At 38.8% G+C, this 23,257-nt stretch overlaps 1 protein-coding gene across 1 annotated transcript in view; it reads left to right on the forward strand.

Moving 5' to 3' along the window:
* Positions 1-23,257, forward strand: part of LOC127617742 (transmembrane protein KIAA1109 homolog) — a 78,486-nt gene that overhangs the window by 22,364 nt on the left and 32,865 nt on the right. Inside the window, exons 33-60 of the mRNA XM_052089827.1 lie at positions 199-383; positions 3,067-3,276; positions 3,369-3,568; positions 3,822-3,973; positions 4,252-4,402; positions 5,221-5,373; positions 5,715-5,952; positions 6,031-6,176; positions 7,314-7,527; positions 7,723-7,776; positions 7,975-8,114; positions 8,265-8,440; positions 11,402-12,042; positions 12,732-12,977; positions 13,076-13,154; positions 14,209-14,274; positions 15,958-16,164; positions 16,237-16,466; positions 16,582-16,811; positions 16,966-17,071; positions 18,994-19,091; positions 19,175-19,359; positions 20,900-21,069; positions 21,151-21,362; positions 21,525-21,723; positions 21,829-21,888; positions 22,390-22,613; positions 23,134-23,174. Of these exons, the coding sequence (XP_051945787.1) occupies positions 199-383; positions 3,067-3,276; positions 3,369-3,568; positions 3,822-3,973; positions 4,252-4,402; positions 5,221-5,373; positions 5,715-5,952; positions 6,031-6,176; positions 7,314-7,527; positions 7,723-7,776; positions 7,975-8,114; positions 8,265-8,440; positions 11,402-12,042; positions 12,732-12,977; positions 13,076-13,154; positions 14,209-14,274; positions 15,958-16,164; positions 16,237-16,466; positions 16,582-16,811; positions 16,966-17,071; positions 18,994-19,091; positions 19,175-19,359; positions 20,900-21,069; positions 21,151-21,362; positions 21,525-21,723; positions 21,829-21,888; positions 22,390-22,613; positions 23,134-23,174 (5,013 nt within the window). The remainder of the gene's footprint in view (positions 1-198; positions 384-3,066; positions 3,277-3,368; positions 3,569-3,821; positions 3,974-4,251; positions 4,403-5,220; positions 5,374-5,714; positions 5,953-6,030; positions 6,177-7,313; positions 7,528-7,722; positions 7,777-7,974; positions 8,115-8,264; positions 8,441-11,401; positions 12,043-12,731; positions 12,978-13,075; positions 13,155-14,208; positions 14,275-15,957; positions 16,165-16,236; positions 16,467-16,581; positions 16,812-16,965; positions 17,072-18,993; positions 19,092-19,174; positions 19,360-20,899; positions 21,070-21,150; positions 21,363-21,524; positions 21,724-21,828; positions 21,889-22,389; positions 22,614-23,133; positions 23,175-23,257) is intronic.

Genomic DNA, 23,257 nt, shown 5'->3' on the forward strand with positions numbered 1-23,257 from the left:
TGGCCTAAAACTGATATAATGACTAACATTTTAAATATGTATTATTATTTTTATTAATTTTAATTTGGCAATTGGATCTACTACCAATATTGGCCTTATCAAACAGATACCAATAATTCCTTTTTATTATAGCTGATACTGATATGGTCATGCTTACCATTTACATGCAGTCTGACTGTGTTGATGCATTATGTATAGTGGTATAGTGGAGGCCACAGAAAAGCCCTCAGTTATGATGGAGAAGCTCTCATCTGCATCTAAAATGGCGTCGCAGTGCAGTGGTTCTCTCCGCTCTAATGCTGGAATTGAGAAAGGCAAAGAGATTGCAGCAAAACTCAACATTTACCGCATACACAGCCAACTACGCGGCCTGGACTCATCAGGTTCGTACACATACTGAAACTTTTAACCATATTAGAATTATGTGTATTTATAATATACATTTTATAACGTGGCTCTCTGGAATCGTTGATTTTCAATCGTTGCTGCATTCTATGGTCAAATATTTTTATATAATGGCCGGTGAACATTATATTTGGCTACATAGCCAATTTGATGCCCCTCATATCACTCTGAGGGCTCTTTCTTCTTAAATCAGGGGTCAGCAACCTATGGCACACATGCAAGCATTGGCACGTGGAGGGGTAATCACTGGCACGCCAGCAACGGCAAGATGTATGACATAATCTAAGAAATATTATAGATTCCACACAATTTTGAGATCAGTGATCAAATAAGCAAATTATTATTATTAATGGGGTTTTTTTTGTGTGAGTTTTGCAAAAAAAATTACTCATTGTTATGCTGATAATATAATTTGTAATGATCTTGATCTTGTTGGCCATCCAATCATTTATTTCAATGATACACTCTGCTAATTTGGAGAATTGTGAAATCTCATCAGGTTTTGAAGAAATATAAAGTTGGGTATGTCGGCATAACAGTGGAAACTTATTCCACGATTCCTGATAATATCTACCAGGGGAAGCATATACAAGGAGAAAAGCAGTGGCCCTAAAACAGATCCCTGTGGCATTCCATACTTGACTTTTGTTTGGTTTGACAATTCCTCATTTACATAGACAAAGTGGTAGTAGTCTGCTAAATAGGACCTATATCATGCTAATGCAACTCCACCAATGCCAACATAATTCTCAAGCCTATTCAAGAGAATGTCGTGATCAATCTTGTCAAATGCAGCACTAAGATCTAAAAGATCTATAAGTGAAATGCAGCCGTGATGAGATGATAAGAACAAGTCATTTGAAACTCTGATAAATGCAGTCTCTGTACTGTGATGAGGCCTAAATCCTAACTGAAATTGTACATATATACTATTTCTCTGTAGAAATGAACATATTTGGGAGGATACTATCTTTTCTAGTATTTTTGACATAAATGGGAGATTTGAAATCAATCTATAATTAGCCAGTTCTCCAGGATCAAGTTGTGGCTTCTTAAGCAGTTTGATAACTGCCATTTGAAAGGAACATGTCCTAAGCATAGTGAGGAGTTAATAATATTAAGAATAGGTTCTGAGATTACAAGGAATACCTCTTTTAAGAGCTTAGTTGGATCTAACAAATATGTTGTGGCTTTTGATGTTTCGATAAGTTTTGTTAGCTCTTCATGACCTATGATGGCAAAGGATTGAAGTTGCATGTGAGGAAAATTACGAGACACTCTTTTCTGAGGTGCTATAACAGATGATTGCATAATTCCAATTTTATTTCTGATTATTTACATTTCATCAGTAAATAAATTCATGAAGTCATTAGTCTTATATCTGGTTCTGTTGAGGCTTTATTCCTAACTATTTTAGCCACAGTACTGAATAAACACCTAGGATTGTTGTGGTTATTTTCTATGAGTTTGCTAAAATATGCTGACCTGGAAGCTTTTAGTGCCTGTCTGTAGCTACAGACACTATCTTTCCATGCACTGTGAAATAAATCCAATTTTGAATTCTTCCACTTGCGCTCCCTTTTCCGAGCTGCTCTCTTTAGAGCATGAGTGTGATCATTGCACCATGGTGCAGGGCGTTTTTCTTTAATTTTCATTAGTCATAGGGGGGCAACAATATCAAGAGTGCTAGAGATGACTGTATTTATATTTTATGTTATTTCATCAAGTTCTTCTAGGCTTTGGGGTTTACTGAGTGTATGAGATAGATCTGGAAGTTTATTAGTGAAGCTATCTTTAGTGGTCGAAAGAATAGTTCTACCTGAATGATAGCGTGGTGTAGATTGAGTAACATTAGCTGATTGCAGCATACAAGAGACGAGGTAATGATCCGAGATGTCGTCGCTCTGCCGTAGAATTTCTATATTATCAACATCCATATGTCACACTCCATATGACATAATTACATCTAGCGTATGATTATTGCGATCAGTTGGTCCTGTTACATTTTTTCTGACTCCAAGAGAGTTGAGAAGATCGATAAATGCTAGTCTCAATGTGTAATTTTCATTATCTATGTGAATGTTGAAGTCACCAACAATTAAAGCTCTATCTACAGTAACTACAAGATCTGATAAAAATGTTTTGTGTTTGGTGGTTCAGGGAACAGACAGAGTCTCTATATGATATCTAGGTGATTCATTCTCTATGTGTTGTAGTTTACGTGTACTGTGTGACGTCTCAAGGCAGCTAGCAGACGTTTGGATTAGAAGCATATTTCGCATGTATAAAGCTGCGAACTCGAGATTATTATTCAATTTGCCTTGGTGGCCCAGCAACAGCACTCATAATTTAAATATTTATTGAGTCAGTCTGTCAGTCAACCGACTGACCTTTATTTGTCCCCGAGGGCCAGTTTGTTCTGCAGCAATGATATGCATACAGTAACCGCAGCGCCTCTGCTGAATGCATATAGGAGAATCATAACATTGACACATACATTATGCCAGATATACACACAAACTTGATCAACCTCATGAAAATATTTCCCCCCCAAAAATTACTTTTTGTGGTACTGTATATTTTCCCCCTAAAACAAGAATGCCTTTGTGAATCTTAAATATGTTTGTTCATTGTGTGTGTGTGTGTATTTGTTTGTTACAGACCTTGGCTCTTGTGCCATCACTGCCATTCCCTTTGAGAAGTCCAAGGTTCTCTTCAGTTTGGAGGAAACTGATGACTTTGTCTTAGTGGATGAGACTGCGCCCCAAATCTCTACTGATCATGTCCCTGACCACACCCGCTCTGGAGCCAATCCTGAGAAGTGGGGATGGATTATGTTTGAGTGTGGAATTGAAAACCTCACTGTCAAAGGTACACACACAACATTCCATTGAATTTCAGCTGAAATAAATCATTTGTAAAGTTAGGAGTTTGAGGAACGCATGTGTGACTCTTTTCCTCAGGTGGGCGGCAGTCAGGAGCCGTGCTCTACAGTGCATTTGGCGTGATGGGTGGGGCTGAATCGAATTCGAAATCAAATGATTCTAGTGGTTCTCAGACAGGAAATGGCTATAGCACTGATTTTTCTGATGACAACCTGCCTAATGATGCACAGAGCCCTACCTCTGAATCCAACAACAACAACTCTGAATTTGATGAACAGGTGCTAAAATGTTGTTCTTTTATACTTTATTGGTAGGCTCAGACAGAATAGGTGAGGATTATGGAGTACTACATTCTTATATTTAGCTGAACTCTCAATGGGCGGGGGATTTGTTCAATATTTTTACATGATGGGAGTTCTGCAGGGGCAGAGGCTGTGTGTGCCTACATATTGGTCATCTTTCCTTTAGTTTCTTATCTTTCCTGCCTTTGTATTTCTTGTATTTGTTTTACACACAATGTTGTTTTTTTAGGATGAGGGGGTGGAGTCAGATGACCTGAAAAAGGACCTGCCTTTTTTGCCTCCTCCTCCTGACTCCAGCAGTATGAAGCTGACTATAAAGGAGATCTGGTTCAGCTTTGCTGCCCCAACCAACATTCGTTCTTACACACCAGCTATGTCCAGGTACTCGCATTAATGGACATTAATATAAATTGACCAATTTTGCACAGTTATCGGCTGATTCAATAACCTCAAAGTGGCCAAATATTGGTCAATTTAATCGGCCTTATCAATATAGTGGCCCATTATTTGCTTTTTAGAGAATGTACAATATGTATTGAAAGTAAGTGTACAGTATATTTGCCTGCAAAAACTTTGATTTGGTTCAAAGGAAATTGTGGAGGAATTTTTCATTTCTATGGCTAATGTGGTCAGCTAACTTGCTCCAGCTGTGTCTGCAGGCAGCTTAATTTCTTGAGTACCGTGACCCCTGCGGTTGAAGCATGGTTGGTTCACATTGACCAGCTGAAATCCTCACTGCAGAAGTTGGACAAGAAGGCCACGCTGCGTGTGTGTGCAGTTATGGGCTGTATAATGATTGAGGCCTTGGAGGTCAGACATTTCACACACTCTAAGATACTTGTGCTGCTAGCTATACACACTCCTGAACTTAAGCAAAATGTAATTCAGCAGAATCGTCTACTTGATTTAAAGGGATGGTTCACCCATAAATGGAAATTCTCTCATCGTTTACTCACCCTCATGCCATCCCAGATGTGTATGTCTTTCTTTATTCAGCAGAACACAAACAAAGATTTTTAGAAGAATATTTTAGGTCTGTAGGTCCATTCAATGCAAGTGAATGGGTGTCATACTTTTGACTCCCCAAAAAGCACCTAAAGGAATCCTAAAAGTAATCCATATGACTCCAGTGGGTAATTCCATGTCTTATGAAGTTATATGATAGATGTGGATGAGGAACAGATAAATATTTTCAAGTCTTCTTACTGCCCATTAGGGGGCGATATGCATGAAGAATGTGAAAGTGAAAGTGGAGATTGACTGAGCCGGGGGAGGATTTATAGTAAGAAAAGGCTTAAATATTTATTTGTTTCTCACCCACGCCTATTATATCGCTTCAGAAGACATTTAATTAATCCACTGAAGTTGTATAGATTACTTTTATGCTGCCTTAGTGCTTTTTGGAGCTTCAAAATGTTGGCACCCATTCACTTGCATTTTATGGACCTTCAGAGCTGAAATATTCTTCAAAAAATCTTCATTTGAATTCAGCAGATGAAAGAAAGTCATACACATATGAGATGGCACGAGGGTGAGTAAATTATGAGATAATTTTCATTTTGGTTGAACTATCCCTTTAACCTAATATTAAATGCTTGCCTGTGTGTATGTGTGTTTTAATCCTACAGAAGGAGAGTATTCATTTTCCATTTCGCAGCAAGTATAACCAAGTTGCAAAGCAAGCACGGTATCTTCATGAGAACCCATCCTGCTTGCTGTGTAATATTCTACATTGCTACCTACAGCAGGCTGATTACAGCATTATAGAGGAGGCCACCATGGTCAGTCTGTTGGTTTGGATAAGTACATGTTTGCATGTTTATTTTGCATTCTCAGGGGTCATTCATTTTTATGTAAACATGCGCTAGACAGATGTTTTTGACTGTTGTGCTGTCTCACTGTTATTCAGAAACTTCATCTTTAAATTCTATATACAATAGCATTTTAGAGAGGAAAAACCTAAACCTTTTTTTAGATGATAAATGTGTACATGTGGTAACTAAGTGGAATAATTGACTTCAGACATCCGCTTTGCATTGTGGGCACATTACCACTTTAGGTCTTCATAAAATGTTGAAGAATGCTCTTTGCTAATCTTTATGTTTTGTCTTTATCTCTTTAGAATGATGGACTTCCTACTCTTGTCAACCTGAGAAAAGGTTTGGTGGCACTTGCCCTTCAGTGGATGAAATTGAAATTCATTGCTCAGGGCTTTAAGGCTGTTGGTCTGCCACGACCAAATACGTTTCCGAAGCCCAAAGAGCCAGACCCCATTGAGCCTGAACCAACACAGGGGCTTGACTGCACCCCTGACTTGCAGAGTGACACCAGTTCTGATGGAGCAGAGTTTGAGTTTGATGGTACGTTTTGCTAAACAGACAACAGATTTAGTTTTATTTTTGGATGAAAACTTATCTTTGTGTTATGTGTGTTTGTAGGTGCTGTAAGTGAACATACCATGCTGTTAGAGAGAGTATGTAGTCGTCCTGTTCCAACTGGTAACTCCGGTCCCATGACTGGAGTTGAGATCATGAGAAAACGGTCCAAATCACGCACACACAGCGAGTCTGCTCTCAAGATCAAGGTTTGTATGGGTCTGTTTACGTAGCATGTTTGATTATGTTGTGAGTGGGTAATTAAGTCCTGATAATTAATCGTTCTTAAAGGGATGGGACTCGTAAGGAATTTAACAGTTCTCGTTCCAATTCCAATCAGTAATTCTTGTACCTGAAAGGGATGGTTCATCCATAAAATCAAAATTCCCTCATAATTTACTCACCCATATGCCGTACTAGATGTTTATGACTTTTATACTTCTGCTGAACACAAACAAAGATTTTTGAAGAATATCTCAGCTCTGTAGGTCCATTCAATGCAAGTGAACAGTGGCCAGAAATTTGAAGCTCCAAAAAGCACGTAAAGGTAGCATAAAAGTAATCAAAAAGACAAAAAGGTTAAAATCATGTCTTCAGAAACTATATTATAGGTGTGGGTGAGAAACCGATCAATATTTCCTTTTCAGATCAATGAGTCCTTTTTTACTATAAATCTACACTTTTACCAGCCCTCCTATGCACGTTTGCGAGAGGACAGAGTTCTTCTTCTGTTTTTTCCATTTCACATTCTTAGTGCATATCGCCTAGTAGGTGGTGATATGCGCAAATAATGTGAATCAGCCAAAAAGAGAAGAACTCTTGTGATGTGCATAATAGGAAAGCAGATTTATAGTAAAAAAAGGACTTAAGTTTGGAAAATCATACACATCTGGGATGGCATGAGGGTGAATAAATGTTAAGAGCATTTTCATTTTTGGGTAAACTTTTTTAACAGTTCATTTAACGATTATTTTATTACTGTTAAGGAAACTCTTGTTACATGTTACCAGCGAGACCAGTAGAAAGATGTTTTGTCTATTTATTGTCCTTGTTTAAATCTGTGGCACCTAGTCATTCTCTCTCAACCCATTCAGTTTAGACTGCAAGCACACAGCACTCAACTCAACTAAAACACACATTTATTTTGCCTTGTCTCTGTAGTTTCAGAAGCAGCTCAGGAAATACTGTCCGATTTATTTTAGTATTTGATCTCTCCATAATGGTGGAAGAATGCTGATGTTCAAGAACCATTAATGCAACTAAATGCCATAAATCATTCAGTTCCAGCATCCAGTTTCTTGATTCCTAGTTAGTTGTTCTATACCTGGAATCTTGTTGTGTTGTAGGGTTCCCACCCTTACCAGTCCCTGAGCTGCCCAGCTGCCGATTCTCCCGCTCATGTCCGTCGGACAGGCCTACAGTCCAGTCACAGCCCTCGGAAGGAATCTCAGCTAAGCTACTTTACAGGAAGCATTCACAGTCTGCATAACCTGCTCGAAGCCACGCCTCATCGAGCCAACGAACAAGCCGCAGCCAAGAGTAGCTCTCTCTCACGTACAGGTACATGACTGATCCTTTGGAGTTTAGTGCTTTTTGTAATTAATATTAGATGAGTGAAAATGTAAATGAGGGAAAAATGTATAATGCGTTGATGTATGGTGTTCCCTGTGAAAGCGGCCTTTGTTTGGGTGTTATTATCCCTATATTATTTGTTCCAATTTTCTTTGATATTATTATTTGTTTTCTCTGAAAAAGACCCTGGAATTCATGGATTCAACCGCTCTCAACACAACAGCCTGCAGTCTGGAGGTCAGTGTGTTTGTGAAGGATTATTACATTGACAGAAGAATATGATAAGTCTATTGAATGTGTGTGTGTGCATGCATGCATCTACAGTATATCTGTCCAAGTAGCTGTTATTAGTCTAATTTAGACAGTGCACAGGGTTTAGATGTTTAGTTTTTATTTATAATGCGCTGAATATAGTCATTGATTTCCTTCATTTAGGAGTGCTCCCCACTATTCCTTCTGCATCTGATTTTAACACTGTATTGTCAAGTGATCAGAATACTCTGGACGCACACTCTAAGCACACACACTCCCAGCACAGCACAAGCCAGGATGAACTGCTGGAGCAAGATGCACAGGTACACACTTATTCTACGCATACATGCTCTCGGATTTATTAATTTATGAAAATGCACATGCAATTTTACCCTCTCACAACATTCTGTTTGTGTATTATTTGCCCCTCTCAAGCCATGCTGTTTGTGTATGTCATGGGTTTACCTGTACAGGTGGTGTTTAAACCTTTGTTGAGTTACATTGGTATCCAGCCCCAAGATGCTCCTCCACTCAGTTATAAGATGTATTTTGGGGAGCACCTCTCTTTTAGTGGCACTCTTGAGTGTTTGAGAGCTGACATTGTCAACTCTGACACCAGCAAAGTCAGGAAGAACAAACGAGCACACAGGTAAAACAGTTGTCCCACCTTAACCTATCTTCCTTTTCCAAAGATATCCTAGACTAAAAACTTTTTTTTTCTTTCCCTGTTGCATAGAGTCATTCTGTATTGGCACAAGGGCTGGGTGATTAAATTGAATATTCACAAATATTTGTGATGATTTGTCTTGCGATTATTAATTTAACCAACATCATTAACATTGTGATTGTTTTAAAGTGACATACATATCTGGCCATTGAGTTCCATAATGACCATGTCATTAGATTAGTTTCACACCATTGCTTGTCTTTTAGACATTTGTGTATGAGTGTTAACAGCAACTCTGATTTAAACAGAAAAAAGGGTTCCCACACGTTCTGGAAAACCTGTAATTTTGCAGTGCAGTTTTCCAGTCATTGAAAAGTCATGGAAAATACCTAAATGTCCTGGGAAAGAATTATTTATCCTGGAAAATATGTTAGTATAAAAAAACTGTGACTTTGTTGCTAACAAGTTTTTTGTTTCATTCACAAAAACATGGTAACAATTAGAGCCATGGGATTTTTGAGGCTGAAAGTGATTTTAGAGGCGTAAAATTTACAGAATATGGTTAATTTTTGAGCTGGAATGAAAACTGACATTTTCTATGTAGTTGTTCACCGATTTTGCACCGATATGACTATGCAAAGGTTCTCAGAAGGCTGCTTTCTTAAACAAATATTTTTATCAAAAAATATTTGACATTCTTATTATACATTATCAACAAATTCTAGAAATCAACACTGAGAAAATAAATAAATAAAAATACAATAAATAGCTTAATAAACATCAGTACTGTTTATTATATTCAATTGTTGACCATTAAAATAAAGAATAAATAAAAATACAATAAATGGCTAAAATAAAAATCAGTACTGTTTATTATAAGTCAATTGGTGTCCATTTAAACAAGGAATAAATCCAAATACAATAAATAGCTAAATAAACTTCAGAACTGTTCAGTATCATTCAAATGCTGACTATATTAATACTGCCAGTCAATTATTGGCAGGTTGTAAAACAAGGAGCATTTACACCTGCCGAGACGAGATAAACAGCGCCAGCAGTGTTACACCATATTCTGCTATACAAGTTCAGCGGAAACTTTCAATGGTGGAAAACCGACTTCTAAATATTACATTTTGTAAATGCATTGACTGTAATTGTTCGGTTGAAGGGGGTACCAATGTGCGTATCGTGAACAAAGGATACCATTCAGCTAACAAGCAATGAAAGTAGCTACATGGTTAGCTTGTTAGCTATAAGCTTGTTGTAAAGGAGAGTAAAAGATGGAGGTTGTTTATTTATTTTCCAGCATTGTGTCTTATCAACTAGGTAACAACATAGTGTGAAATCAACACTCAACAGACACAATCCACCACCGCACTGTTGTCTGCTGAGCTGCAAATAGATGCTCTGATGTTTACCTTTCAATCTGCTACATTTCTGACTGCACTGACAAACTATTAGCTGGCTAACATAACAAACAGATGGGATAAACATGGGTGACATACACTGAAAACAACTCATCATCATCATAATCGTGCACACTTTGTGTGTATAGTAGAAGACCGAGATCAGAGCACTCTAAAGTCTGCAGCACATACAGACTATGTATTTATTTAATTAAATCACAGCTTAAAGGAGGTTTATAATCACACTAGGCCATGTAGCGAACTGCTGTCCAGAATGCACTGAAACACAATAATAAAAGATTGATTTAAAAGGATGCATGTATTATTGCTTAAATATTACACTTGTCGGGCACATAAAATGTCCTGGAAAATTGTGCCTTGAAAAGAGTGGGAACACTGAGCAAAAACATTGTCAGTGTTAGAATGTTTTATTTATTTCCATGATTCAGTTCAAACTGCCAGTTTCAAAGGATAGTTCACCCAAAAATGAAATATAATTTACTCACCCTCATGCCATCCCAGATGTGTATGACTTTCTTTCTTCTGCTGAACACAAACTAATTATTTTTAGAAAAATATCTCTGCTCTGTAGGTCCATACAACGCAAGTGAATGGTGATCAGACCTTTGTAGCTCCAAAAATCACATAAAGGAACAAAAAAGCAATCCATAAGACTCATTAAATACATATCTTCTGAGGGGGATATAGTAGGTGTGGGTGAGAAACAGAACAATAATTAAGCCCTTAACTTTCACTCTCAGATGTGATATTGAATGTGGAGATTTAGAGTAAAAAAGGACTTACATTTGTATCTGTTTCTCACCCACTCCTGTTATAAGGATTTGACCACTGGACCCTTATTAATGACTTTGTTTCCTTTATGTGATTTTTGGAGCTTAAAATTTCTTATCACCATTTTCTTGCATTGTATGGACCTACAGAGCTGAAATATTCTTCTAAAAATCTTTGTGGTCTTCTGAAGAAAAATTAATACACATCTGAGATCCCATTGGGGGTGAGTACATGATGAGAGATTTTTCATTTTTGGGTGAACTATCACTTTGAGTGAATCGATTCCATCACTCATTAAAAGATTTTGTGTTTCATCACTCAAAAATTTTCATGTAAGTCTGCACATTTTTCATGTATTAAAATAAAAGTTTAGTAAATGCATGTGCTGGTAAATATTGCTTTTTACTCACACCAGTACATAAAGATGTCAAAGTATGTGGAAAAAATGCATTTATTATTTTTAGTTATATTGTTACTGTTTTGTACTTTTTAAACATTCTGAATCTACTTGACAAAAATGGCTGAAATGAATATATATATATATATATATATATATATCTTATCACATTTTAAGCCATTTCAGATCAAATATATAAATACAGTATATATCATATATTGTCAAAATGCTGAAAAATATTTGTATGTATTTATTTGATATTGTATATATTATATATGGTTTGCGCTATATCAACCATTCCAAATTAACACGTTTAATTTGAAGCTGGTGTATTTGTGTGTGTTTCAGGCAGGGCATGGTGAACCTCCCCCCGCTTGAGTTCAAGCCCGCTCTCATGATTGAGACATTAATCTTGGAGAAGTGCATGTCCACCCAGAGATCGCAGGCCAGCGTGCACTGCCATTTCACCCTCGCTTGCCAGGTGATTCGCCAGCACGTGAATATGGCTCTGGTTCGCCTCATTCACCAATTCAGCACCATGATCGATGACATCAAAGCCACACAGACCGACATCAAACTCAACCGCTACACCGCCAGCTCCACGTCCCCTATGCCCACCAAGGGACAGCCATACGGGGAGTTCAGCCGCAGCTCTCGGGGGAGTTTGAATGGAGCTGCTCGACTGAGCAATCAGAAAGGCAAGCACACTGTGGTTGGGCCAGGGCTCGACACACTCACCAGGAACCGGGAGCCACGTGGAAGGGGCACGCTGGGAAGTTCGGAGCGGAGGACGTCAAAAGTTTTGCGGAAAGGTTCACGTGATGTGGCCGACCACATGATTCAGATGGATGACTCAGACTCCATCACAGTGTCAGAACCATGCAAGCCATTGGCCGAGTGCTGGCAGAAAATGTACAAACTTCTGAATTTCTCACTCACATCAGACCCCACAGGCATCCTGGAGATGAATCAGGGCTATGGTCCCTCAGGTTGGACATTTTATTCTGCATTTGTCTTAATCTGTTACTGTGTAGTGTGCTAGCACTGATTGATTTGTGCTTCTTCAAGTGTATTTGCATAAATTTGAGTCTGTGCACTTATGAGGTTACATTATACATAAGGGTGAATGTCTTTAAAGTATGTCCATGTCACATTTTTCTCTCAAACTCAATAGAACAAAATAAGATTTATTTTGTCATTGGGAACCATGTAAGATTTTTTGCACTGTGACATTATTTTCATGACAATTAATCATATTTCCCCTACCAGGTGTCATTACTGTAATGTGTAATTTTTCAAAATATTTCAAAATGTTCTCATTCTCAAGAATGATTCTTATTACTGTAATATAGTTTTAAGAATCATCCTGTCCGGACACAGTGATTTTTATTTTTATTTATTTAAATCAGCATAAATTGAAGGCAGTGCAACAAATGGAACATGGAAATGTTCTTCACAAGCTTTGTTAGGTTCACACATAATACTATTAGAATTATATTAAAACTGTTGAATTGTCTCTGAACTGTGAGGGTAAGTCAGGGTAAGGCATGAAATGAAATGTTTTATGAAGATATCATAGGCTATTTAGTATTTTATTGTTCACCCTATTAGCCACTATAATGTATTTAACTTTGGCCCAAACTTGCCTATTCAACTGTTAATTGTCGCTATTCAGAAGGTGGGCGGAGCCCTGTGGATCCTCCTTGTCGATTGGTGTATGATTCAGAGGGCGAGACACCACCCAGTCGACTGGGTCGTAGGCGGAGCTTGGTGAGCACTGAGCCTGAACACTTTATGATGATTGTGTTTGGTGTTGGCACGGTGAACCGTACACACCTGGAAGCAGACATCGGAGGACTGACCATGGAGGCGGAGCTTAAGAAAATACACAGCAGTTTTTCTTTAAAGGAGAAAAAAATGAAGGGTAATATGACCCAGTTCACACTCTTTAAATTAAAACACATTCTGTAAGCTAACAAACATGCTATTGAATATTTATTCATGCCTTCTCTTCTCCTGCAGACATTCTTCTTCAAAGCGCCTCGGCTCACATCGGATGTGTGAACATTGTGCTTCTGGAAGGAGTCACTCCAGACATACAGTCAGTAACTCCTTTTATTGCCAGACTCAGCACCCTCTGACTGCTTTAACAATTATCAGTACCCACCTTTACCTAAATTCTACTCCAACCTCAAATTTGTACTTTGTGTGAAAACTTAGTGAGCTACCTATTTAGACTGCATTTTAAGGCATTATAGTCGCACACCTGAATATTTGTAACTCACACTTTTTGTTCTTTGAACTGGAATGAGGTGTGCTATTGACATCCTCCACTTAGAATCCACTAAATGTAGCAAATCTCTTTTGCGTGTCACATGAGTGACTGTTAATAGAGTTTCTGCCTATGCAGAGCGGTCCGAATCAGTCAATATACAGCTCAATAGGTTTAGGAATACAGCCTCTGTAATTCCAGCTGGTGGTGTTGCCACAATCTATGCATCTCATCACGTAGCTTGTTGAGCGCATTACCATGGAGACATAGTGTGTGTGGAGGCTTCACGCTATTCTCCACGGCATCCACGCACCACTCACCACACGCCCCACCGAGAGTGAACCACATTATAGCAACCATGAGGAGGTAACCCCATGTGAGACTACCCTCCCTAGCAACCGGGCCAATTTGGTTGCTAAGGAGACCTGGCTGGAGTCACTCAGCACGTCCTGGATTCGAACTCGCGACTCCAGGGGTGGTTGTCAGTGTCAGTACTCGCTGAGCTACCCAGGTCGCCCAGCTGCAGTCTTTAAACCTTGAAGTGAAACCAGTGATTTTGAACTTGAAATGCACTTTACCCTCTGCATACTCTGTTGTTTTCAAATGTATTTATATTTTTGTCAGCCTTTTGTTGATGTTCTCTTGCATTCTGTTTTCTACTTTGGAAATGGAACAGCTACCGCAACACTTTCATTTTGTTTTCTTTCACAGCTTTGGATATTTTTTTTACTTTGATTAATCTTTCCTCAAATGTGTTTTTCAGTACTGTAGTATCACCGAATGCATGACTGTTTTTATAATGTTTCCCTATGGGTAAATTTCCCCTCTTCTACCTTTCTATTTGGCCTGTAATCTTTTGTTTTCTCTGCCTCTCTAAATGCAGACTAGAGGATTTTCCAACTAACCAGCACAATAAAGCAGGAGTTCCTTTATGTTTAAAAGTTTCTCAGTAATCCTTTCCTGTCCTCAATATCCACTCATAACATCTCATGAAATTTCTCTTTCACAGTCGTCTTCATATGCCTTCGTCATTCTTAAAACCATGAAATTCCACTTTAGCACTCCAAAGCCCTCTCATATAAATGCTTCACAAGCATGCATTAATGTCCTACTTCAAACAGTCGTATATTAAATTAACATCCTCATGACATTCTTTGTTAAATCATAATTCATTTATTAATGTTTTGTCAGGGGACACATGTAAATACTGGAGACATTTTCATCATTATTTTGTAATACACTTGTTTACCCTTGCCTAGTCTCACAGAGCCAGACTTTTTACAATTGGCATGAAGAGGTCCACATTGCAGGTTATTCTGGTTAAGAACTGCCCACTTATTGGAGACAGGAAGAGATCATATGTCTGAAACATAAAACCACCTTTTGTTTTGTTTTTACATCACATTTAAGTGCAGGTTAATCTATAATTGATGTTGCTAGAAAGATAGACATGTTCCCACAGTAATGGAAAACCTGCAAATATCAAAGAATAAATAAAATGTGGTTTCCATGCCTGGAAAAGTCATGGAAATTAATAAAATCTTGAAAAGGTGCAATAACCCTATATGGACCGGCATGGAACAAACTCGTTTAAATAATGGCAAAAAAGTTTTTGGGAACGATTGTATATAGATTAGTAGAAAATGTGTGTATACTTTTTTTATTTATGTCCATTTGAAAGTAATGATTATTTCTCAGACATAACTTAAAAACAAAGAAGAATATACAATTCTGTTCACGGATAGCTAGTTTGCCTTTCTAAATATCATTTTAAAGGTGCACTCAGTAACATTTTGCTCGTGTCATCTTGGACTTGTGGATGCAGCATCATTCAAAATCAATAGTTTTCAGTTACAGATGCCATTATAGAAATTCACTATTTACAATCAGCCATAATTCATTTAATCCAAGAATGAAATGTCCAATAACAAGATGGTTACTGAGAGTAAGCGAGTAGTATTCAGCTGGTCATGTGATTATTCTAAAATGGCAGCCCCCATGAGGGCACTCCTGCCCCATGAAGAATAAAACAGCTTTTATTTGGTTACTGATATGACTAGATTCCTCATCTCTTGTGAGTGATCATGATTTTAAACATATATTTCAAAATTACAATTTCTTTAGAAGTATTTGATTCCACAAAACTCAAAAACTTTCAAATTCAGTGATTTGAATTATTTTTTAAAAGTGCTCTCTGCACCAGACTAGTTTCTTGTAAACATGACTTTGTTTCCTGGCAGACAGATACAAATCTGTGCTCCTTGACTCCTGGAAGGTGCTTATTAGTCAGGTCAGATTGGAGCTTGTGACTTTTGTCAAATGTTTGCCAATTTTGTGTGCAATATGCATCAGAATGCTAGTGAACATTCCACTGGCCGTCAGAGGCTGAAACTCTCCCTTGCTACACACTTCCAATAGTCCATCTTGATTTGCTTGAAGTTCCTGCATCTTAAAGGCCTCTTTCCAGCCACATAAACACATGATTTGTACATTTTCTGAAGTCTGAATGTTTAATTTCTTTTAAGCCATTGTTTTCATATATGAAATGTCCAAGAGTGTTGTGTCCAAGACATGATATCTAATAGGCAGTTGTAATGTCTGTTTTGTTTGTGTATGTATGTATGTGTGTTAGGACGGTGGTGAAGTGTAACATTGCAAAGTCCCAGGCTTTATATAGCGCTCAGCATGGACTGAAGACCAATAACGCTGCTTTATTTAAAGTGGGTGCCATCTTCATCAACATCCCGCAACACCCCGCAACACTGCACAGCATGATGGTGCGCAGCTCACACCAGCTCTCTAAACAGATTTCGGACCTCATTCGGCAACCCTCCAACATGTGAGTTCTCTACCCTTTTCACAAGTTCTAATTAAGTCGTAGTCATAATGAATCAAAATCTGTTTATATCAGCCCACCTCCAAACAGAAAAGACACGCCTACTCCACAGCCCTCTGAATTGAGTGTCAATCAAATTCCAGTGGAGGCCAGTGAGTTTCCTCAGCTGCCCGAGGGATTGGAGAAGAAGCCAATCGTGTTGAAGTTCAGTGCGATTCTGGACGGTATCACTTTTGGTGCAGCTCTGTTGCCCTCTCTCAAAGCAGAATACAAGATGGGCCGTATGAAGAGTCATGGCATGACAGGTATCCAGATATCCCTCATACAGGGAAGGGAGATTAAAAATATACATATACTAAAGGGGTTGTCATATAGTCATACTTAGTTGTTTCATTTGTTAACAAATGTCTTCCCTCACAGGTGCTCAGACACGCTTTAGTTTTGAGCTGCCCAATCACAAGCTGTGTTTCCAGTCGAAGGTTTCCCCTGTGGACGTGTCGGCCATGCCCCCCACCGCCAGCCTGAACCTGCCTCCTGTCACCATGTCAGGACAGTACATAATACAGGAGCACGAGGGCCACAGCGACACTGCCTGGGCCCCAGAATACAGCAGCTATCTGCAGGGAGACTACTTGCGCTGTGTGGCTGAGGTGTGCTATTGACTTCTCTCTGCAAAATCCAACCTCACATGAATTATATGAAGATTGATGATTGTCTCTTATCTGACATGAAGATGATTTCAGGATAACATGGATTTGGTTGTAATGAATCTCACTGGTTTCATACTGGCTTTTTCATTTTTAGATTGGCTCTTTTGAACACAACTTGACCACAGATTTGCTCAACCACCTGGTCTTCCTACAGAAGGTCTTCATGAAGGAGGTCAATGAGGTCATCCAGAAAGTGTCAGGTAAGATGTCATGGAGGGCATTCTAAATCAAGATAACAAGTGGGATGAACAATTAAACGAGATAAAATTGCGATATGACCCATTGTTATTTTCAGACTGCAAGGGCTGCAATTGAATTACACAAATAAACAGTCTCAATGTGCTGCCCTCTGTGGTGTGCTTACAGAATGTGCATGGCTGTTTTGTCTTTAGTATATAGTGCTTTTTTAAAATGCATGTAAACAGGATCAGTGTATTACACATGTTGTTTCAGAGAGGTTCTGTGCTCCATACACACAAATTCTGTCTTATCTGCTGCCCTGAGTCACAGATGTGCTATGTGTGCTAACGAGCATTGAGCGCATTATTTAAAGTGCCCCAGTTCACTTGAATTGCAAATTTTTCCAATTGCACATACCTTTATGTTTGGCTGCTACAATTTACTATATACATTTAAATAACCCCTTGAGAGTGGGTTTATGTTGACTGCAAGATAGATGAGAGTATTTCACTGCATTAAAAGGCTGTTGTTGCTAGGTCGCCTAAGCAGCCAAATTGGCCCGGTTGCTAGGGAGGGTAGAGTCACATGGGGTAACCTCCTCGTGGTCGCAATAATGTGGTTCGCTCTCAGTGGGGCGTGTGGTGAGTGGTGCATGTATTCCAAGGTGGATGGTGTGAAGCCTCCACACGTGCTATGTCAAATAAATGCTTGAGGGTTTAACCGGAATGCTTAGTAGGTTAAGAAATTATTAAAGAAAATTATTATTATTACAATAATATTATTCTATAATTATTTCTTAACTTAAAGAGATAGTTTACCCAAAAATGAAAATTCTCTCATCATTTACTCACCCTCATGTCATCCCAGATGTGTATAACTTATAATTGAAGATTTTTTGAAGTGAATGGGAGCCAAAATCCACAAAAGGGCAAAATAAAAGTACTCCAGATGACTCTGGTGGTTAAATCCATATCTCCTGAAGCAATATGATAGCTGTGGGTGAAAAAAAGTCCTTTGTCCTTCACTTTCACTTTTTCCTTCTGTTTTTGGTGATTTAGTCTTCATGCATATCGTGCACCTACTGGGCAGGAAGTAGAATTTATGACAAAGAATTACTTAAATATTGATATGTGTCTCACCCACACCTACCATATTGTGTCTGAACACATGAATTTTCCACAGGAAACATATGGATTACTTTTATGCTCCCTTTCTGTGGATTTTGGAACTTAAAATTTCTGGCACCCATTCACTTGCATTTTATGAACCAACAGAGCTAATATATTCTTCTATAAATCTTCATTTGTTCTGCAGAAGAAATTAATTCATACACATCTGGGATGGCATGAGGGTGAGTAAATCATGAGAGAATTATTGTGTGAGTTAACCCTTTATCATTATAATTATTGCAATAATATAATATTAAGTTGACTGGGTTTCAAAAAATTATGATAAAGTGAACTGCCCCTCTGAAATTGGACAAAAATATTTTTTAACAAAGCAGATCTCTGAAATCAACTGCCGTTGATCAAACAGAAGGTCAGTCCCACCCCCAACTCATGGCATAGGTTGAGTCGTTGTTATCATGTATGAGACGAGTCACTCAAAAAAAGACATTTTCATGGTGCCACAGAGACTGTTAATTAATGGATGAATGGCATGCTTATAGTTCTCTCTGCATATTAAGCTGGGATAGGAGAAAGTATTTTAATATAGAAAAAGGTTTCACACTTCAACTTACAAAAATACTTTCTTCTTTCTACAACTGTAAGTAGCCCCATTGCTTTGTTGATTCCCTCGAAAATTGTAAACATTGTGTCTCTGTGGTGCTATCAAGTCATTGCATGTTTAAACATTCCGACCAGCCCGACATGGCAACATTGATTCAACCAATGGCGTGAGTTTGAGAAATGTGACCTGTGTGAAATGTGTGTTTCTGTAGGAGTAGAACAGCCCATCCCACTCTGGAATGAACACGATGTGTCAACAGACGGGGACAAACCTAAAGTCCTGCTTTATTCTATTAACCTGACAGTTAAGGTATGGACCTCCATAAATTGTGTTTATTAATTAAGGTGAATTCTAAAGAGCAATTAGTAACAAAATGCTGCTTTTTATTTTAGGGGATTCAGATGACGGCCACCACTCCCTCTATGATGGCTGTTCGCTTTGAAACGGGATGGATTGAGCTTGAACTGTCCAATCGGGTTCAGTGCAAGACCACACCCACAGGAAGTAACTATTTGAAGCTGTTTGGGAAGTGTCAAGTGGATCTCAACTTGGCACTGGGCCAAATTGTCAAACATCAGGTAGTCCTCATACAACTTGAAGAAATGTTTTTGTTATGCAAACAAGCTCTCAGTTATTTGTTACTGTCATGAAACTTTTGTTTGCGAGTGCATGAGACTGTCAGATTTGCACAAGGTGGAATATATCTGCACACAAATCAACATTTCAAAAAACTACGAGATGCACATTGAGTGCATTTGCATGCTCACCAATATGCTAATAACTATCATTAATCAGCTTATTCAAAAGTCTGACTATATATTTCATCAGACCAGAGGACATTTCTCCAAAAACTACAATCTTTGTCCCCATGTGCACTTGCAAACTGTAGTCTGGTTTTTTATGGCGGTTTTGGAGCAGTGGCATCTTCCTTGCTGAGCGTCCTTTCAGGTTATGTCAATATAGGACTCGTTTTTCTGTGCAAGACTTGCAACAGGGGTGGGGATTGGGGGATCGAGGTAGCCCAGCACAGGCAAGCAGCCATCCGGTCCTTCAGCCATTCTCGGCGCTGGTCACAGACCCGCCTGTCAGACTGGGGGTACAAAGCGGCGAAGGCGAGGGATAGGGTATCGGGCGGATGATTGCATATCTGTATATATATATGTAAGAGTTCATGTGTGTGTAGGCCTGGAGAGTCGCTATGCCAGCATCTTAATCTAGGAGATACTTGTGAAGATACTGTTCCTCCAGCATCTTCACAAGGTCCTTTTCTGTTGTTCTGGGATTGATTTGCACTTTTTGCACCAAACTACGCTCATCTCTAGGAAACAGGATGCATCTCCTTCCTGAGCGGATCGATGGCTGCGTGGTCCATTGGTGTTTATACTTGCTTACTATTGTTTTTACAGATGAACGTGGTACCGTCAGGCATTTGGAAATTTCTCTCCATCACTCTAACAACTTATCCTTGAGTAATCATGCTAAATTGCTAATTTGGTACTAGAAAATCACTTGCCATTATATCAAACACAGCTGAAAGCTATTTGGTTCGTTAACCCTAACCCCCTAACCCTAACTCTAACATTTTGTGTTTGTTTTTGAGTTGCCACCATATGCAATAGACTGGCATGTCTTAAATTTTAATAGTACATTTTCACGTTATTAATGTCCTGACTGCATTGTGATCAGTTGAATGCCACTTTGGTGAATAAAAGTACCAATTTCTTTCCATAGAGCAAAATCTGTACATTATTCCATACTTTTAGTCGTGTATATATATATATATATATATGGGCTCAGGTGGCTGAAGGTTCTGCCCACAAGAAAAAAGGATTTGCTCAGCAAGAACAAAAGTTAGAGGGAACATTGCAAGAGACCTAAATCATGTTATTCTCTGCTTTTGACATCAAAATGTAAACAGACATAAAAACGGCACATTGTATAAGTTGATAAAAATGCTGGAAAAGTTGTTTACATACAGCTACAATTGGCCTTTATGACCTTACCCAGATAAAGGAAAGGCCATAGGAATGTCCTTCTAAGATGTCAGCTTATTAAGCACAATCAGTGCAAGGTTATTAATGTATTGTAAGCTCATTGTCATAACACTTTCTCTTGCCGGTGTATGAGGAGATGGGGTCAGAATTCCTCCAGGTTGCGTACTTTCACACAAGAATCGGCTTGCGCAATGCTCTACAGGAGGAGATCAGTAGATGCTCTGACAAAGAAGCGGTCCTTATCACTCTCAGCCGTCCTATCGTTTTTGCCCAACCAGTGGCATTTGACAGAGGTCAGTCCCCAGTATGCTTTTTTCAACAGTTTTTTCATCTGTGACTGTTGTTTTAATTGTGTATTTGTGGGTCTGTTGTAGCTGTGCTGTTCTGGCTGAACTATAAGGCTGCCTATGACAACTGGAAGGAACAGCGCTTGGCTCTGAACTCAGACATTCATATGGCCACCAAAGAGGTGGTCGATAAACTGCCAGCCATACAGCAGAGCAGTGTCCAGGCCTTCAGTACTCTCTTCCTGCAGCTCACTGTCAATGACCTGGGCATCTCCCTGCCAATTAATAGCACCTCACAGGTGATATGTGCTCACTATGTGCTACTCTTATTCCTTATACAGACAAGCTGCCAGTATAAAATACTTTTGATGGATTTTATCTCTCATACACATCTTTTGAAATCTGATAATGAGTGGTTGGTTGATGTTAATTGTTTGTTTCTGCTTTCTGCTGTATAATAGTCCAATCACACTTTAGATTCTGACACTGACTCAGCGCTGGTATTGACCATTGAGAGTACACTAATAACAGCCTGCTCCTCCGAGTCTTTGGTCAGCAAAGGCCATTTCAAGAACTTTTGCATTCGATTTGCTGAGGGCTTTGAGACAACCTGGGATGACTGGAAGCCTGAGATCAGAGGTGACCTGGTCATGAACGCTTGTGAGTAGCCCTCGATGCTTTACAATCAGTCTTGTCTGTTGTTGGCCCCATAATGTACCTCTAATTCCTGAAATGCTAAAATGTGGCTTGGATTTGTTTATTAAGGTGTTGTCCCTGATGGTACCTATGAAGTTTGTTCCAGAACAACAGGCCAAGCCTCTGCAGGTACATGTGCTTGTGTGTATAATTGAAGTCACTTAACTGTTGCGCTTTACGTTTTAACAGTATGGGAAAAAACTCATGATCTTGACATTGATAGCACTCTGTTCTACCAGTTAAGCTACATGATCATCATAAACACTGTTTGCAACCCATTTTACTTTGTCGCAATCTAAAGTATTTCCCAATCAAACAAGAATTTTCTATGTGAAAATATGTAGGGTGTGACTGGATTTTATCCAATAAATTGGATTGTGAATGGCAGAATTGAGCCAGGTTTGTTTTGAAAACAAAAAGAGGGATTTTTAGGGATTTTCTGCTGAAAATAGAAGTTGTTTCAGAAGTGGAGAAAGTTCTAAATTTGATGAAAGATTAACAAACAAGAAGACAAACACTTGCTTTGCCATAATGTGCGTCAGTGAATCGTGCTCAGAAAGACCCTTTTTTATTACATGTTAACTTAAAATTTGATTTGTATGAGTATTTAATAACATCTGTATACTCCAGAGAGCAGCAGTGCAGGGATGTGGACCTTGAACGTTCTGTGGAAGATGTGTGGTATTGACGTGCACATGGATCCCAACATCGGCAAACGTTTAAATGCTCTGGGTAACACACTAACATCTTTGACGGGTGAGGACACGGATGACATCACAGATCTAAACTCAGTTAATGTTGCTGACCTCTCAAATGAAGACGAGAATGATGGCACGTCTCCCTCTATATATATGGTCAGAGCTCACACTTTTTTTATTTAACTGTGTCTGTGTTTAATGTTAAAGTGCAAAGTGTTAGTATTTGTGTTTGTGACAGTTTTTTCGAACATTAATTTTTATTATGTCTAGGGCTGTCAATTTAACCCATTAAATTGGTATGATTTATTAATAAAAAAATAATATGAATACATCAATGTAAATTAACTGTTTTTGCCCCTGACCTGTATGTTATTTCTGAAATAAGGCATTTTCCTACGAAATGCATGCATACAAGAACACATCCAGTGTGAACGACCCCTTAATCTAACTCTAAGACATTGGACAGATGACATACTTGATTGAAAATGGATTGCTGTGGACTATAGGCCAGTAATAGGTTTATGGTCAGTGATATGGAAATTAAAGAAAATATAGACGTAATAAGACATTTTATGACTCTTCAATGCTGTAATGAATCAGACATGTCGGGCAGATCCATTTGCAACAATAATTTTAATGGGCAGACTTCAAGGAAACGTAAAGGTTCTCAACAAAGAGCAACACAAGGCAAGGGTCCAGTCTGATGCCCGGGGAGGGGTTCAACTCAGGTGAGAAGGTCCGGCTCGAGCCGAGATCGGCAGCAGACGACAAAGAGGTGTGAGACAGGCTTGTTTCGGGGC

Source organism: Xyrauchen texanus, chromosome 24, assembly GCF_025860055.1.
Source record: "Xyrauchen texanus isolate HMW12.3.18 chromosome 24, RBS_HiC_50CHRs, whole genome shotgun sequence".
NCBI classification, from domain to species: Eukaryota; Metazoa; Chordata; class Actinopteri; order Cypriniformes; family Catostomidae; genus Xyrauchen; species Xyrauchen texanus.